We start from the raw sequence: 18,621 nt of genomic DNA, 5'->3' as shown, positions 1-18,621 counted from the left end.
ACAAAAAATATCTTATTCAAAATATTTTAAGAACTTTATAGAATCTGTCTTTTTTTATATATATATCAGAGACTTAATATACAATCTCATTGCTTTTTTAATCTATCATATTTTTTGGGTTACATTGTCATTTATACAATGTAATAATACATTTAAGTACTTAGTAATACTAACATGCACTTACTGTTGGGTTAGTTGCATGTAATTATTCATAATTTACTACAGTAAGTACATGCAACATTACAAGGACACTAAAACAAAGTGTTACTTATTATCTTGATAGCAGAGGCTGTTACAGTTTTATTTAAAGGTTATGTGTGATTTTTTTTTTTTTTTTCATCTTATATGCAAAGAACACATGCACTGTCTGTAACTAAAGTAATCAAGCTATTTATAGGTATATTTCTCCAGAAACACAGCACAGACACACTGGTGTCAAAACACTTAATTTGATAAGAGTATCAACCAGTTTAAGGTGTCTAATAAAAAGGAAATCTTATTTTATTGTTGCTTTTATGTTTTCCTGGCTGAATCTGGTTTCTATGGTCCTTTTTAAAGTGTTGCCTACCCATACAGCTTTTTTTTTGGACATCATATGTGGATTATAATGCCTGAAATGCTGTCTAGTTTCGCAACTTACTCGTTTTTGAGAAACAAACTCTCACATGTGAGTCACTGAGGCTTTCCTTGTTTAATACATGGAGGGGCAAAAGTCAAACGCATAGTTAAAATGGTTTATTTCACAATGATGATCTTGGTTTCATGACACAGTACAGGAGCAGTTTTGACTTTGTCCTGAAAGTAATTGGCGCTGCACTGCGCCCTTCTGGTGAACGGTGGAAACCCATCAAAATAAAAAATTAAAAAAACATTCCCTCATGCGAAACATTGGCATACAACAAACTCCAAAACCAGTGTTTCTAATAGAAAACACTACTAGAGATGGCACTTGATAACTGAATGTAACAAACTTAAAAGCTAATACAAAGCACACGGTAAAATGGCACTTTGCATTGAAATGAAGAGGAATGAAAGTTTTACAGTGAGATCAGACGCTGAGTGTCAATGTTCACTTGTGGTCTGACCACAGTCACCAGTCACAACTTTCGTCCTGCAAATTATTTCCTCTTCCTCTTCCTGTGGCACTTCACTTATATGTCTCTTTCGTGTTGCTGACTCATTGACATTTAGCGGTGCACATTTGTTGTCGTCCCTCTTGCGTTTATTTACCAGTCCACTGTTCTCCTCTCCGATTCGGCCCTCTGGAAGCCCGAGAGTGCGCAGACACACTATAGCTGCGGCCTGCTCTGCAAACTTCTTCGACTTCTCCCTGAAGAGAGTGAAAACAGCAATAACCACAGTGTCATTCTCTGAATTACTATAGTGTACACACGCCTGGACAAACACAAAGGGCCAAGCCAAAAATGGCAAAATAGTTAGTGCTCTTTTAATGGTCTTCACCATTTTAAATCACAAATCACTGGCAAGGAAATGAGCAAGAGCTGCACAAATACTGCAGATAAAGAAACTCAGCACGGAATCGCAACGCTCAGACGGCTTTTCACAGGAAGAAGAGTCAGTGTTGTTCTGCTCACTGTTAATGCCTTCAAATGTCTCCCAGTTCGTTTGAGTTTAATGTGAGACCAAACATTCAAACCTGAGCTAAACATGAGCCTGATGGACTCGTTCTCAAGACACTTCTTGGTTGTGTTTGCAGTTTGAGCAGGAGCAAAAATAACATCTGATCATCTTTAGAGAAGAGCTTTTCATTTCTGCAGTATTCTCCTGAACTCCAAAGCATGAAAAGAGTTTTGCAGATAAGCAGCAGCTGAAAGGCTCCTCTTCCTCATGTGTTACAGATGCATTTGAAGAGTTCAGATGCAAAAGTCTCTAAGTGCCATCTGAAATTTTCTTCTAGAATGATCATTTTTATCAAGCTCGTATATTTAAGTTCAATAATTTCACTTAAAGGCACAATATGTATTTTTTTTTATTTAAAAATATAAAAAATCACTATATCCATGTTATATATTTTTTAAAGTTGTGTATTTACATTATCCAGACAGTTCCAATTAACTTCTAAATCCAGAGAAATTAATATTTTAATTCGAAGACACGGACCGTGTCTTTATTTCCGTTTTGTCGCCGTCAATGCCGTCATATCCGTGTTGTCTCTGGTTTCCGCTCGTGCTGCCATGGCAACCAGAGCTATGAACCAGAGCCCTCTGATAGTAACCAAACTGACGCGGACAACTGTGTAGTTCGCAATGTCTATTTGCACGCTGTTGTTGTTTCGTTCAAACATTATGGACCATGGCAAGCAGACTTTGGATAAAAAAGGAGAACTAAACCGAGAATCAATATCAGCGCGGTGTTTTCGAGATGCCTAGAGCTCCCATGGACACTATATAAACGAGAGCTCCACGTCCGAGACTTCGACAACTCCTACATGTAACGTTACTTTATTAAACAGGTGAGCACATTTACATAAAACTAATCAAGGTTATATAGTTCAACAATGATAAAATGTTAGAATATGATCTGTATGTTATTCTAATGTTGATCTAGCTAGCTTACTGCTAGTCTCATACAGACAAACTAATGTTAACACATACATTTCAACACATTCAAATGCAGTTTAGTGTGATAGTGTAATGTTAGACCAAGTGAAACAGCGCTGCGTTACCTCTCAAGTTTAATTTGTCTAATAAACTGACCTGTGAGTAGTAATTCTGCGTGTAGTTCGGTAGAATGAAATGTCCATATTCCTTTTATATCCGCGGGACTCGCGTCGCGTGTGAAGCTGATAGCTGTCTCTTAGCAATCCCGAACTGCTTCATATCACAGTCATGATAAAAGCATCGATGTATTCAGTAATCCATATACATTATTAGATCGGTCGGCTTGACGTTGACGACAAAATCCATAATTCATAGCAAATGTTGCGTCATCAATCTACGCCTTTGTTATTGTAAATAGGTTAGCGACCCCTAGTGGAGAAAAAATCCCATATTGTGCCTTTAAATGGCAATACAAATTACCTATTAATTGTCATTTAAGTGAAATTACTTAACTTAAGCTTTATAAAAATGATAATTCTAGAAGAAAATTTCAGATGGCACTTAGAGGCTTTTGCATCTGAACTCTTCATTTATTATGATATTTCTCGGCAGATTTTTGAAGACGCCGGTCTGGAGCTTCACCATGTGATTCATCACTCCACACACAACTTCCTTATTCTGCCAAAAACTTCATTCTGTCTTTGATGTTTCTCTGAGACAGTATTGCTTTTTAAAGCATCGCCAAAATTTAACCTAGGCTCTTTTTGTTAATCTACCCGAGTCAAAATTTCGTTTAAAAGCATAATTAGGATGGAAACGGCACTTTTAAGTTTGACTGTATTTTCGTTTTCGGTCAAAATGCCTTTTGAATGGGAATGTTTGGGACTTTACTATGATAGCATCAAAATCGCTATTTTTAAAACACTAAGAAGGCTCGACAGTGTCGACACAACATGAAACTGTGCTGGAAGTATCACGCCGGCATTTTGTCAGTCAAAAATAGTCGATCTCCGAATGCGAATGAACTGATTCCATAAGAGGAAATGTCATGAAGTTGTAATTTCAATGAAAAGCTTGATAACTTAGCCACTTAGCTCATGGCAATATCTATTCAAATAATAATAAACAAGGGGTTTCATTCAATATATCAATATATAAGGAGTCAGTTCTTTTGCATTCGGAGATCGACTATTTTTGACTGTCAAAATGCCAGCAGACACAGCTTCAGTGAGTTGTTCAAAATCTTTCTTTTTAGTAAACTCTGTGTACACAAACAATGTTCTCAATGCTGGAGTTCATGTGCAGAGCCCCTGGTGATACTTCCAGCAAAGTTTCATGTTGTGTCGAGCCTTCTTAGTGTTTTAAAAATAGTGATTTTGATGCTATCATAGTAAAGCCTTCATTTATGAAGGAAATGTGCTGGAGAAAGTCGTTTAAGTGTTTTATGTATTTGCGCAATTCATTTTACGCCGGACTGCTTCCAAAAGAGGGTCAGTTCAGTGCTGGATTTGCACAAAACTAGAGATTTTTAGATTAACATGACGATACATGCTAGTCAATAACTCCACAACAACTTCATAAATGTATCCACTTTCCATTCAGAAACATTGTCAGTTGCATTGTCCGACTCTGGTTTGAACATGTAAGGCTGAACACCACTACTGACGATTTCTGGCATTCTGGCTGCGCGAGATTCTCCTGTTTTGTTGTTGCTGGAGTATCTGAAGCACGAGCTGTAAAGGCTCCGCCCTCTTCTGGAAAGGGGGCGGGGAGCAGCAGCTCATTTGCATTTAAAGGGACAAACACAGCGTGCTGACGCTCTTTGCTCACACCCACATAGGGGCCATAATAAGCTATAATAAGTTATCTGTGGGGTATTTTGAGCTGACACTTCACTTCACAGTGACATTCTGGGGACACCAGAGACTTATATCATATCTTGTGAAAAGGGGCATAATAGGTCCACTTTTAGAAGTACATTTGCTTAACCACAAATTATTGGTCGGGAAATTAGCAAAAATTAAGACAAATGAAAGCTTATTTTTTAGCCATTTTGGGCTTGGCCCATTATTTTTTCCCCAGGAGTGTGTGACGTATCAGACAGCAAACTCACCACAGGGTAGAGCGGTACTTCTTATCGGCTAGAGTAACCGTGGACTGAAAAGCTCGATCTTGAGTTCGCTGTTCCTGAGAAGTAAACAAACTGTTTAAACAATCGGTCATAGGTTAATAGGTTAGTTTAATCCTATACACCAGTGGTTCTCAACCACACATGGTCCACAACAACATTAAAACAGAATTATTTTTATATGAATAAATAGATCAATAAAAATTACACGTATATATAGAATATTTTTTATCGAATTTATGCTATTGACGTGGGACATACTTTTAAAGTAGGAAAATATGTAAATCTGTAAAAATCACATCTCTGATATATACACACAAATATATACACATTAACGCACACAAACACACATAAGGCTTTACACTCTTTTACATACTTAGTTTCACATTAAACCATGTTCTTGTGTGAGTTCCTAGTTTCTGAGAGGAAGAAAGGCTGTATGGGGAGGTCAAATGTTAATTAGCCAGCATGGCCCTTTTGTCCCATAAATCAGGCCTCAACCAGTATTTTCAGTCTTACACACACAAACATACATAAGGCTTTACACTCTTTTACATACTTAGTCCCACTTTTAAAATTAAGCTACTTCATATGTTCAGGTTTTTCAAGACTAGGGGAATCATGGTTCTTGTGTAGGTGAATTGTAATACGTTTTATTTTTTGATGTTTTGTCTTATTTTAATACTGGTTAAAATCTTAATCATAAGTCTTCTTGAGGCCCTAGTTGAGAACCACTGCTACCATCACACACAGTCTAATGAACTGACCGTCTCATATACAGGTTGATCAAGCTTTTCCTTCCGGCTCCATTCCAGCAGGAACATCTTTGGAGTGATCTGAGGTGGATAATCTCGTCTGGGAAACACAAACACAATCATAAATATATTAAATACAACTGTTAAAACAGAAAATACACTGGTACCCGTGTTAACCAACAATAACAGTTTTATTGTGTGGGTGGAGGTGTTATGAGCCGAGTCATTTGTTCCATTCTGTCCTGTGTATATTGTCTGTGTGTATGTGCATGATTGTGTGTATGTGCATGTTTGTGTGTATGTGCATGTTTGTGTGTATGTGCATGTTTGTGTGTATGTGCATGTTTGTGTGTATGTGCATGATTGTGTTACAGGTGGGCGGATTCTTGTGGTAATTTCCTGGAAGCTGTGATTGGTTCTCCTCCACACCTCATCCAGATATGAGACCACCAAAACACTCATTTGGGGCAGTCATGGCCTAGTGGTTAGGGAGTTGATCTGGTAACCCAAAGGTTGCTGGTTCGATTCCAGAACTGGTGGGAAATGACTGAGGTGCCCATGAGCAAGGCACCTAACCCCTAATCGCTCCCCGGGCGCCACACAAGGCTGCCCGCTGCTCTGGGTGTGTGTATCCATGTTTGCAGTGTGTGTGTGTGTTAACTACTCACTACTCTGCTCCTAATGTGTGTGCATTAACTTGGATGGGTTAAATGCAGAGGTCAAATTCCAAGTATGGGTTACCATACTTGGCCGTCACGTGTCCCTTTCACTTTCACTTATCCTCGGCCCACGCGTGATTGACTGTAGACTGTTTTTGCTATTACTTCGTGCTGTTTTGTCTAGTCTAGAGGGTCGTATCAGAGAGATTGAGAGTGATTATTTGAGATTGTGTGATTCTGTGATTATTCATGTTGACCCACGCCTGATTGACTACGAACAAGTTTGCTACGAACTAGTAAACATCTTCTGTAAATATTCTTGTTGGGGGTTTAACGCCATTTTATTTTGTATATCTATCTTTTCACATTGTTTTTAGATCAGGGAGGTAGGCAAGTTTAAATTGTATTTTGTTTTCTTTATTTGTGTGTTAGGAAATTGTAGAGGTAAAAAAGAAGAAGTTTGTTTTGGTTTGTTATTTTGGCCTTATCTGCCCCGACGCTAAACCCTTTTAAAAGTAAAACGTAATGTTTGTTTGCCATCTCTCTGGTAGTGAGACTCTTCCTTCTCCTGTTGCTGCTGACCCCTAGCGGTCGTAACACGTGCACAAGCCAAAGTGCTTTCTTAGGTCATCAGTGGGTCACAATTCACCTTTCAAAGCGGACAGGCATTATGATGACATCATCTTCTACTTTAGGGATCTCAGACTGATCCCCGTTGGTCTGTAGGGCAGCTTTTCTAGCTTTCAGTTCAGCGCTGGTCTTCATGTAGAAGTCAGTCAATCCAAACACCTCACTGCAAAACAGACACACACAGAACACATAAAAACAACATTATTTATGTGTGTGTGTGTGTGTGTGTGTGTGTATACACATGCAAAAATATTAGGGGTGTAACGATACACGTATTATTAACGACACTGTTACTACACAGCGCTAAGAGATCCAGTAAAGAAAGCATTTGAAGTCGCCACAGAAGTAGTAACATCACTGCGAGGTCTAGTGAGAAGCATTCACATTTCTCCGTTATTAGCCGTAGATCTCTATCAGATCAAACAGCGCTGGCGTGGAAACCAGGAGAAACATTGTGCCATGAATGAACTATCCAGTGTCCACAGATCAGCAATATTCACCATAGATTTACTGTAGTAACACTATAGTAACTGTAGCCATGGGAGTTTGGCAGGAATCGTGAAACGCTTTTAAGTACGTTACACATTATTTGTTCATCCTTCAAAGATTACCCCCATTTATAAAACTAAAAGTTTCAAGATGTAGGAAAACTCACATTTATTTAAAAATAAAAAAGACATAAAATTACCATTGTAACCAGTAGGTGGCTGCCACTTCCACTCCCAAATATTGATTTATAGGGGTGGTATAATGCCCTTTTAATAAGATGTAAAATAAATTATAAATCTCTGATGTCCCCAGAGTGTGTGTGTAGCTCAAAATACCGCTCAGATATTTTTATATAGCATGTTAAAATTGTCAGTTTTTGAGGGTGAGCAAACACGCACCGTTTTGTGTCTGTTTCTTTAAATGCAAATGAGCTGCTGCTCCCGGCACAGAGGGCGGAGTTTCAAGAGCTCGAGTGTTAGCTGATTTATGTTGCTGATGTGGAGTTAACCATCTTCAATTAGCATATTCTGTCATTATAATCTATAAATCACTCGTATAGGAACTGTTGTGAGATCCACACAGAGTGACTTTCTATTGCATGTGAAAAGACGGATGCGACAGCTTGAGCAGACTCTCAAATGTGCTCGACTACAACAACTCTTCCTCTTCTCAACATGGACTGCGTGTTCCCGGGGGCGGGGTTCATGTAAATGTTAGGGTTTGTGATGTCACTAACCCGGGAGGAATGTGGTGTAGTCCCTACTAGGGATGTCCCGATCCGATCATGTGATCGGAAATCGGGCCCGATCACGTGTTTTCAGACTCGATCGGAATCGGACTTTACCTCCCGATCAGGACTCGGATATGTATATATATTCTCATTATTTTTGAACACATCTATAGTTATGCGGTGCCACAGAGTTACGCCGGTTTCACACTGCACGCAAGCAGAGCGTAAGCAGCGCAGGAGCAGTGGATATGGTGAGCAGGAGCAGGACACGCGCGTTTTGCTTTCACACTGGCAGCGTTTGTCACGCGCGGCTGAACCGCGGGTTGTGTACAGACAGAGTACTCTATAATGGATAAGTTGGCATTGCTTTCTTTCGTTTTCAAATACATTTAAGAGAAAAGACTTGTCAAGAAGCTTATTTTATTAATAATTTCATTTATATAACTTTTGGTTCATCTTTGTTTTTATTGTTCTGGCAACAAGTTTGTTTTTGGACATTTGTTTTCTTTTTAAATTGCTGTTGGTCATTTGATTGACTGTTTTAAACACAATAGATATCATCAATGCACTTTTTGGATAAAACTGCGGTGTATTTTGGCCATGATCAATGCATTGATTGATTGTCACTTTAATTCAGCGTAAGCGGCGCAGCAAAAATAGACTCGGCGCCGAAACGATCGCGGCACTGCTGCTCTGCTCTGCTACGCACTGCCGCGCCACCTCTGCGTGCGGTGTGAATGCTCTAATCTGTTAACATGGGCGGCGAAAAATCCCATGTTAAAATACTCTGCTAACGCGTGCAGTGTGAAACCTGCGTAAGAGTTAGGAGTGCTGTTCCTAAAAGCACATTACTGGCTTTGCAAACACTGTGGCACTTTTATATTTTATTTGTTTACATGCCTGCCGGGTATTTTAAGTTGAGGTGCTATTTGTTTATATATTAGACTTTTTTTTATATTTACTGTTGCACTAAAGTCCAAAAGTGAAGAATTTATGTTATTTATGACTTGATTGTTCAAGCTACCTCACAGAAGTGCTCTGTTTGTTAACAGAGTTGTTGAATGTTAAAATAAGGTGAATTAAATAAAAAATAAGGAACATCCTGGATCTGTTTTTTCGCTCTTCTTTATTCTTTTTTTTATGTATTATAGAAGTATCGGATCGGGACTCGGTATCGGTAGATACTCAAAATCAAATGACTCGGACTCGGACTCGAGGGCAAAAAAACCTGATCGGGACATCCCTAGTCCCTACCAGCCGTTCGTTGTAGTCCTTAAAAAATGATTTCTTTAAAAGCAAATATCTCCCTTTGCTTTGGACTTTGAGCGTTGTAACTTTGCAGATGTTGTTTATGCTCAAACAGCAACATTACACACTAACTAAAGTTAGAAAAGTGAAATCATAAATCAACCACCCCTTTAAAGGAGAACTTGGTAACTTTTTTAACTTAATAAAACTGTCTAGAAATCATTTGGATGGTTAAACAACCTGTTCTGGTGATATTGGTGACTTTCCCCGCTCCCCCCAGCGTTCCCAGGCGGAAAACCAACCTTGCAACTTGCGCACTGCCGTCCCGGCAAAGTGAAATTGGAAGTCTCGTGAGAAGCGAGAACTAGAACGAGAACGAGCGCGAAACACAAATTGCTTTACGGCAATTCGACATAAACACACACGCATGTATGATGTATTACCAGATTACCCACCTCGGTAGACATAGCTCCACACGATACAGTTGGCTTGCTCCGATCAAAACAAACGCACATGAGCAGCGGTAGAGAGGGGGAGGAGGCCGCCGCAAGTGTGTTTTTTACGACCGTGTTGTGAAATATACGCCCCCCCACAGCTGTAGGGGGAGCTCGTGGGGAAAACATGCGACAACAAAAGGGAAAATCAGCGAAGAAGTGACTAGAGTTCGCTAGAGTTACAGAGTTCTCCTTTAATCGTTTTACTTTTGAATTATTTCGACTTTATGAATAAAATTGCTGCCCTCAAATGTTAATCTGGAGCCTTGCAAACTTAATGTTTAAACTTACTACAATATTACATTTATTAAAAAAAAAATTTTTTTAAATGTTTTTGGAGCTGTTTTTGTTTTATATGCTGCTAAGAAGACACCCCAGAAGATGGGTCAAGTATAGCTCCATCATTGTTCAAAGTAAAGAAAAAAAAAGATCATACTTTATGATGTTAGTTTTAAGAAATAAAAAATAATAATAAAAAAAATCAAGGAAGTTTCTCTGGCATTTCTTTCTTCTTTTTATCGAAAATGTACCGAACCGTGTCACGACTGTATCGTATCGAACCGAAGCGTGAGTTTTGTGAACTGTTAAACCCCTAATATATATATATATATATATAAACAGAAATTCCATGAGTAAAAGACACAGTTACCATATTTCTTCAGTGGTCTGAGCTGCATGCAACCGCTTTCCAAATGGAGACTCAACTCTGTCTCTGAGCATCTGACATAAGCAGTATTTGGTGTTAAACGGGTTATTGTCATAGCGGACAGCCTGTTAGAAAACATAAGACACAAATATCATTAAGACTCCTAAACAACCGTTTTACTATTATTTATTCACATTAGTATTAGGAAGATACATCTGGGTTAGAGTATGTTCATGGAAGACTAGTTTACCATTTCAGTCATCTAATACATTTACTTTTAAAGGGGTTTTAATATGCATTTTAATTATTATTCTATATTACTGAATGCATTTTATGTTGCACAACTTTATTATCCCTGTCCACAATAAAAAACATTTTACTTACAAATATTTATTGTCATGAGTTGTATTTGTTACACATATATTTGTCGTTTAAATAATTGATGAGGGCATGTTGTCCCGCTTACGTATTTGATGTAGTCCTCCATGACCCGCTCCACAGACAGCGCCCCCTGCTGGCGGAACACTGAAGGATTCCACATGGCCGCTCGCGCGATCATGACCGATGAAGCTCCTGTAGCCGCTCGAAACGTCTCGATGTCCTCAAAGCTCTTCACTATATCTGAAGAGCCGCCGCTACAGAGACACAAATCATCAAAACACAAAGATCACAACACAAACCAGTGATGCCAACTGAACTTCATATGTAAATCAGATTCAAAAAGACAGTTTCCATTTCACGAATACTTCGAGTAGTTGTGGCATAAGTGTAATGTAGGGTAAAGCCTCACTTGGCAATGACCGGTATGGACACACTCTCAGCGACGGCCTGTATATAATCACAGTGGACCGGGTGCCGCGGTCGCTCCTCTTTCATCCTGAAACAACAAAAGTTCAAATATAAAGATGCTCTATCAGACATGAGAAGAATCCCTCTGAAAACACACGAACCTGCCATGCACTGCTATGGCCGCCACTCCTGTTTGTTCAATCCTCCTCACTAAATTCACAGTGTCCTCAAGCTGAAAGAGCACATTACATCACACATCCGTTAATTACCAGGAACAATCAATATGCTGTTTTATATCAGGGTTTCTTAGCTCAGTAATTTTTTTACTTATTCAAAATTTTACACAAATTATACAACAAAAAACAGAGAAAAACGTCACTTGCCGTAGGAAGGATTCTGATTTTACATGTAACGGGTTTTGAGATTCCATTCACAAGAGTCCTCAGAATCTAAAAGACAAGACGTTTAAGCAAGAAAAGTTGATAATACTTATAAAACTCATATAGTAAGAAAAAAAGAAAAGAAAAAAACTAAGAAAACTTACAGCTTCGATTTTCTCAGGGTCAGAGAGAAGTGCCGAACCCATTCCTCCCTACGTGAGGTCAATGTGAAATGTATGTTTAACAGCAGCAGAAATAAATAATGATAATACATAAACATCATATGAAATGTGTACATTATAATACAACACAAGCAACAGTCTGAGAGCACAAATGCAGACATCACTGTGTTTTCTAATTTCATTATTTTGTGTTATTACAAATTAAGTTATCATCATAACATTAAAGAGTTGTAGGGATGATGTATTTTTGTTGGCCCAAACCCAGCAACAAGTTGCATTTTAGCACTTCCACTTCCATCGTCCTGAAGTCAATGGGTTTTTGGTTAAATGGTTGAAAAATGGTCTGTTGTGAACACAAACTCAATATATTTTCACCTTTTATTCTACAACATAAAATACATCAGTAAAACACTCTTGTGATTTTTTAAAAAGCTTTTACTAACAAGTGTCTAAACGGGACAATAAAGGTTGTTGGGGAGTATAAACTTAAACTCATCAACTCACTAGATGCTTTCACAGCCTCACTGTGTTTATAATCAAACTATTATACCTCAGACTTTCAGGGAAAATGTTTTAAACAAAGACTGAAAGAGTTGTCAGAAGCTTAGTGATGGTGACGATAAAGTCATGTGACCGTGTTTGTTTTTAGTTTCAAGTGTTCAATTGAAAATATTATCAAGATGAACAGAACGTGTAAGAATCACAAGCTTTTGTTGGTCACAGACCTTATTTTCTGCAATAATCCAAAAGCCAATGGAAAAATACTACTGGGTTTGTGTCGAAGGAATCAGTGTAATGTGAACTTGCGGCTCGGCCTACAAAAACACCTCATCCCTGCAGAGCTCTGTATCAGGGAGAAGTTACACTGAAAGCCTAACATGAGTTTCCCCCAGAGTTATCCAGCATGATTTAATTTAAATGTTCCAAAAATGAAAGTAAAAACATTGTTTTGTAAAAGAGAGTTTACCAAGACTATATTTCTTCTTTATTTTAAGTGACAATGTTCCTTTGTTTTTCAAAATCCAATTTTTTTGTTTGTTTATTTCTAGTTTTAAATATGATTTGAATTCCAGATATTCAGTGTGTCCTCAGGTAAACCCCGGCCGTATGTTTGACACAGAAGCCACCCGTACCTTTGTGGAGTATTCCTTGGGACAGCCCATATTCACATCGACGGCCGCCACATCGTTCTCCCTGTTCAGGAAGAAAAACAGCAACATTAGACATAAGTTCAAATGTGATAAAGTTAGAGGAACACGGTGTAATACTTAGTGTACTTTGAATATCGCTTATGCTGTGATGAAAACCCTGTAACACAAATACAAAACCTGACCTAATTGAGAGAAAGCAAGTTGCTAAATGTATCGAATCCAATATGTGGTGATAATTTACAGGGTTCGTACACATTTTTACCATTAAATTTCCATGACTTTTCCAAGACTTTTCCATGACTTAAAGGTAAATATTCATGACATAGTTTTCCATAAAACATCTGTGTATACATGTTAATTAACTCCTTGTGGGCGGGTAATGTTAGTAGCGGATGAAAAATCTAAATGTGCTTGAAGAGCTCTTTTCCAAAATGCGATAAACGCCATAAAAAAAAAAAAAAAAAAAAAACGAGATTGTTAACAGATCATTAGAAGTCCTCAAAATTAGTCAAACTAATCTTATATTCTCTCTCTTTCTCAATTTTAATTGTTTATTAATAAACAAGTATTTTCTGTGTCGACTGCAAAGACGAAGTTGACTGACTCGCGATCTTCTTAGTAGTGAACACGCCGGAGAGAAATGCACATTTCATACGGATTAGGCTACATCGTTTTATTTTGTTTTGAATTGTTCTGTTTAAAAGTAGATATTTCTGTAGATAATAGATATAGGCCTATTTCAGTTTTGTTTAGGTCTGTGAGGCGAGTAGGCTACCTTTTACGCTGAGTTTCGGTTCATGGATGATCCAGTTCACTCCGGCGCCTCTGTGTTGTGATTATCTATTTTCTGCTATTTACTTTTTATTTAGGCTATTAAGCAATTGGTTAATGAAACATTTTAAAATCAAGATACAATTAATACAAAACGAAATTCGTTTAGGAAGGCTTTGTGCTTTCTGTTTGAGGTCTCTGTGTAAGTTTTAAAGTCTTTTAGTGCCGCTCTCAGAGGACTCATTACCGTAATGGAGAACGGTCACGTAACATTGTTTTTTCCTCATAAATGTGAACACGGAAAATAAAAGACCAAATAAATTTTTTAAAAGAAAAAAATCATATATATTTTAAATGTTTAACAAAGAGGCAAAAAGTCATAAACAAAAATCAGAAAATTTGTCGATATTTTTTTCTTTTTCGCACAGCATTTGGTGTAGCCTACAGTTCAAATTTAAATGTTGGCGTTCAACTTTGCGTTTTAAAAATAGCCTACTTACAACAACCCTTCATTTTTCGTTTTTCATTTGGGGGTTAAAGGAAAAACGATTGGACACAAAAGAACACGGACCTTTTGGACAGAAAGAATACATGAAAGCCAGGGTTCCTTATTAAATTCATAAAAGAAACAATACAGGGATAGCCTACTCTCAAAGAAATGCCACAATCAAGGGAGAAACATGAAGAAACTTAGCATATAGCCTATGTGCCGTTCGCATAAGGGTCTTTCCCTGACATTACTGGATAAGACATTAATAATAATAATTTGTAGGGCGGTGGGTGAGATATAAACCTACTAACGTCCTCCGTTGCCATGATTTTTGGAATGACTGATAAAAAAAAAATAAAAAAAAGTTTTAGTCGGTTAATGGAAACGCCATCCTTTTGCAATAGTTATTTATCGATATTTAGAAGAAAAAAAAAAGTTTTGCTCAAATCTGTAATGGAAAGGCACATACGAAGCTATATGAAAATGCAAAGCAGCTTATTTTAATTTGAAGCACTGAGCTGATGACAGCAACACAAGAGCCACACAGGTGTGGCTACTTCAGTCGCTGTCCTCAGTGCCGTAGAAAAGCGCTGAATGAGTTCCCCTTCATGTCCGTTTCAGCGCTTTTCTGCGGCACTGAGGACAGCGACTAAAACTAGATGGGCCAAAAGAAATGGGTCCCCTTTCATGTCCGTTTCAGCGCTTTTAGTTAATGGAAACGCGTCATTTCGCCTCTGACGCGCGTAAATTTCTAGACACGTCAGGCGCGAATTTGACGCGCTATTCGCGTCCGGTGTGAACGCACAGTAAAACGAAAAAAGTATTGCAATTTGTTTCCCAAATTTTATTAATTAAACAAATTCAAGTACACAGATATTTTGAAAAACAAATTTCCATGACTTTTCCAAAACTTTATGAGTTTATTCATTTTCCAAAACTTTTCCAGGCCTGGAAATTGCCATTTTAAAAATCCATGACTTTTCCAGGTTTTTCATGACCGTACGAACCCTGAATTTAACATGAGCGATTAAGTCGGTAAGTTTTAGTCCAATGCAATGACATTTTTGGGAGAAAGAAAATCTGCTCAGGTCAAAATGACCAGAACACAACACAAGGGACAAAACAAATTATAATAAAATGAATCCAACTCACACAAGCTTAGCCACAGCCAGCGCTCTCTCTGGATCAGCCGTGCCCTGAAACACAAGCATAGAATTTGAATATGCTTTAAAATTATTAATAATGCGTTCAGGAAATATTAAAGGATTAGTTCACTTCAGAATTAAATTTTCCTGATAATTTACTCTCCCCACATCATCCAAGAAGTTCATGTCTTTCTTTCTTCGGTCGAAAATAAATGAAGATTTTTGAGGAAAATATTCCAGGATATTTCTCCATATAGTGACTTCAATGGGGTCCAACGGGTTGAAGGTCCAAATGTGAGTTTCAGTGCAGCTTCAACGGCTCTACGCGATCCCAGCCGAGGAATAAGAGTCTTATCAACTTGTAATGGAGTCATTTTCGCTGTAAAGTATCTGTACTTTTACTCAAGTATAGTTTTCAGGTACTCTTTACGCTCTACCCTACATTTTTAAACGCCTTTCAACGTGATTACGTAATGTGTGTCGCATCACAGAACTAGTGCAAGACGAGCATTTGTGGTTAAAAAGTATATAAATGTTTATTTTTGTTATAAAATGGCCGATAGTTTGGCTAGATAAGACTCTTATTCCTCGGCTGGGATCATGTCGAGACTTTGAAGCTTCACTGAAACTGACATTTGGACCTTCAACCCGTTGGACCCCATTGAAGTCCATTATGGAGAAAAATCCTGGAATGTTTTCCTCAAAAACCTTAATTTCTTTTCGACTGAAGAAAGAAAGACATGAACGTCTTGGATGACGTGGGGAGAGTAACTTATCAGGAAAGTTTAATTCTGAAGTGAACTAACTGCCACACTGACCATCTGAAAGACCACACGGCTCTTCTCTTTACTGCAGGTGCGAAACATCACACGCTCATCCGGAGCCACGAAATCAACCGTCTCCAGAACATCTGTAGACACATTTATTAATATGCAAAATGGATCCCTAAAACAGACTAGAACTTTAACAATCACATTTTGCCAAACGTGAACCCATTTTACATACTGCATGTTATATAATATCCCTGGATATCTGATATGACCAACAGTAACAGACGTACCGTTTACTACTCTCTCACACTGGGCCATTTTGATGTCAATCAGCTCCTGAAATATCAAAGGGGCATAACTCCATTTTAACAATATTGCAGTGCAAATACTTCAGATTCAGGAGTCGTGGACTGAGACGTGACATGTACAGGTGTGAATGCTCATCCTCACCTCACAGTACACAATATCTGCTCCACAGTCCAGCGCCAGCAGCCTCATGGGAAGAGTGCCCACCCGAACCATAGGGGCCAGAACAGCCTTCCCATCAAAACACAACCTGTCCCCCATCTTCATCATCATCATCTTCCTCATCCGTCCAACTGCTACACACCACAGCTTGTTCATCAATGCGGATGTAAACAGTGAGATAAAGTACGTGTATCATTATGTATTATTATTAACATCATCATTATGTAACTATCAGATCAAAGCATGTAAATGATCACATTATTAGTTTCAGTAATATATTATTAATATAGCCAAATATGTTCTAAATTCTGATTATGTATATCAAATAGCGACTGTGCCATTATAATTACAGTTATATTATCCCCATACTGTAGATATTTACATGATCCCAGCGCTGAACTTCCAAGTATCAAACTCAACTTGAGTCAACATTACAGCTGCGGTAAACACGCGTGCACTGCGCTCGCTTCCGGTGCGGATGACGCCATCGCCGCGCGACGGTCAGTTCTGAGAAAACCCGAAAACCCACACTTGCTCCCGTTACTGTCTATTTTTCTAGTATAATTCCTATGTTTTGTCTTTGATGGGCATAAAAACAAAAAGTCTTTGAAAAGTCAATAATTGCTTTCAATGTTTAACCTTGTATATTTTTGTTCTTCCCTTCCCTTTTTTTTTTTTTTAATTGTTCTTGTTGTTATGTACTTGTTATATTTTCATTTTTGGCATAAAAAAAATAAAAATAAAAAACCACACTTGCGATCTTTGCACGTGACCACTTGTCTACTGGCATGACTTATTTCCTCTATTTGGCCCAAGTGTTCAAGTAGGTGTGAAGACTGCAAAGATCTTTTGATTACCCGATGTGACACTTATAGTGTTGCAAAAAATGCAAGGGTTTACAGAGCTATTATTTATTTTATTTATTTATTTTATTTTCAATACATTGCATTTTTAAGTAAACTTCTAAATCTCTGTTCAGTAGTCGCTATAAATAGCAGAAGACATGATTTTAAAATTGTAGTGCTTCTTATTTTAGTGATTAAACAGTTGCAAATGTTGTACAAAATGCCTATACCCTACTCATCTTTGCACTAATAAAACGTGCAACACTCCAACAAAATTACAGTAAAAAAAAAATAATATATATATATATATATATATATATATATATATATATATATATATATATATATATATATATATATATATATATATATTAAATGACAGTGGATTGTTTTCCTTCACATCTCGCGATTTCGGGGCACATAAGATCGAGAACATAATGCATGATGGGATTCGCTTAGCCTCGAATACCGATCCGAACGTTTATATACTGTCTATGGATCCGAAGCGGTATGAATTATTATTAGCGCCAATAATTTCAATTCAAAATATAAATCACGGCTGATTTGAAAGTTTGAACAAATATTTTCAAATAATGCCACCCATGTTATTTGTCCAATTCTGTTTGTGTCATGTAAGAATATAAAATTGTCAAACAGACTTGAACGCACCGAGAACGTTTGGTGTGCCAGATGACTAAACGAGCATTCAACCAAATCAAAAGCTAATTAATTAAAATGTGAACATTTCATATTTAAAAACAGAAAAGACAACACAGACACACACACAATCTTCAAGAAGCGTATTTTCCAGTTATCGCACGGAGGCGCCGTGGCTTAGTTGGTTAAAGCGCCTGTCTAGTAAACAGGAGATCCTGGGTTCGAATCCCAGCGGGGCCTTTTGCCATTTCATCATTTTTTACACCAGCTATAACTGATTTGTCTTGTACATTATGACACTACGCATCAAGTTAAGTGCTAAGCAATTAAACTAATTCCCTGGCAGAAAGTTTACAAAACTGTCTAAGGTTTTCTTTTCTTTAAGGTTTCTAAAAATGTAGCAGTTTGTATCAGTATCGGATATGTAAATTGTAGAGGTTTTTGTATCTTTTTGACAAGTTAATTTGATCTGTTTGCAGTGTGCTTTTACATGTCACTGGATTATTAGTAGCCCCAATTTAATCTTCGAAACATTAAAAATAAGAATATAGAGTACTGAAATGGTTTTGTTATTAACATGGGGGTATGTTTTTCCAGCCTAGGAAAGGCATAGAGTGAAACAACAGATTCTAA

At 37.7% G+C, this 18,621-nt stretch overlaps 1 protein-coding gene across 9 annotated transcripts; it reads right to left on the bottom strand.

Moving 5' to 3' along the window:
* Window positions 1-720: 720 nt before the first annotated feature.
* Window positions 721-17,008, bottom strand: dus2 (dihydrouridine synthase 2). 9 transcript variants are annotated; one of them, XM_082159688.1, is made up of 16 exons: window positions 16,869-17,008; window positions 16,469-16,620; window positions 16,309-16,354; window positions 16,067-16,158; window positions 15,256-15,299; window positions 12,825-12,885; window positions 11,674-11,721; window positions 11,513-11,578; window positions 11,291-11,361; window positions 11,131-11,217; window positions 10,807-10,975; window positions 10,344-10,465; window positions 6,753-6,896; window positions 5,457-5,544; window positions 4,675-4,748; window positions 721-1,330 (listed from the first exon to the last, which is right to left on the bottom strand). In XM_082159688.1, the coding sequence occupies exons 2-16, from the start codon at window positions 16,607-16,609 to the stop codon at window positions 1,063-1,065; spliced, it is 1,521 nt and encodes a 506-aa protein (XP_082015814.1). In that variant the 5' UTR covers window positions 16,610-16,620; window positions 16,869-17,008; the 3' UTR covers window positions 721-1,062. The 9 variants fall into 9 exon arrangements, with proteins under 9 accessions (XP_082015814.1, XP_082015811.1, XP_082015810.1 ...); XM_082159685.1 differs by having other exon boundaries at window positions 16,837-16,975; XM_082159684.1 differs by having other exon boundaries at window positions 16,469-16,633; window positions 16,837-16,973.
* Window positions 17,009-18,621: the final 1,613 nt, after the last annotated feature.

Source organism: Leuciscus leuciscus (assembly GCF_965113295.1).
Source record: "Leuciscus leuciscus genome assembly, chromosome: 25".
NCBI lineage: Eukaryota > Metazoa > Chordata > Actinopteri > Cypriniformes > Leuciscidae > Leuciscus > Leuciscus leuciscus.
The sequence above is the reverse complement of the archived record's forward strand: the minus strand, read 5'-3'. Positions and strand labels throughout refer to the sequence as shown.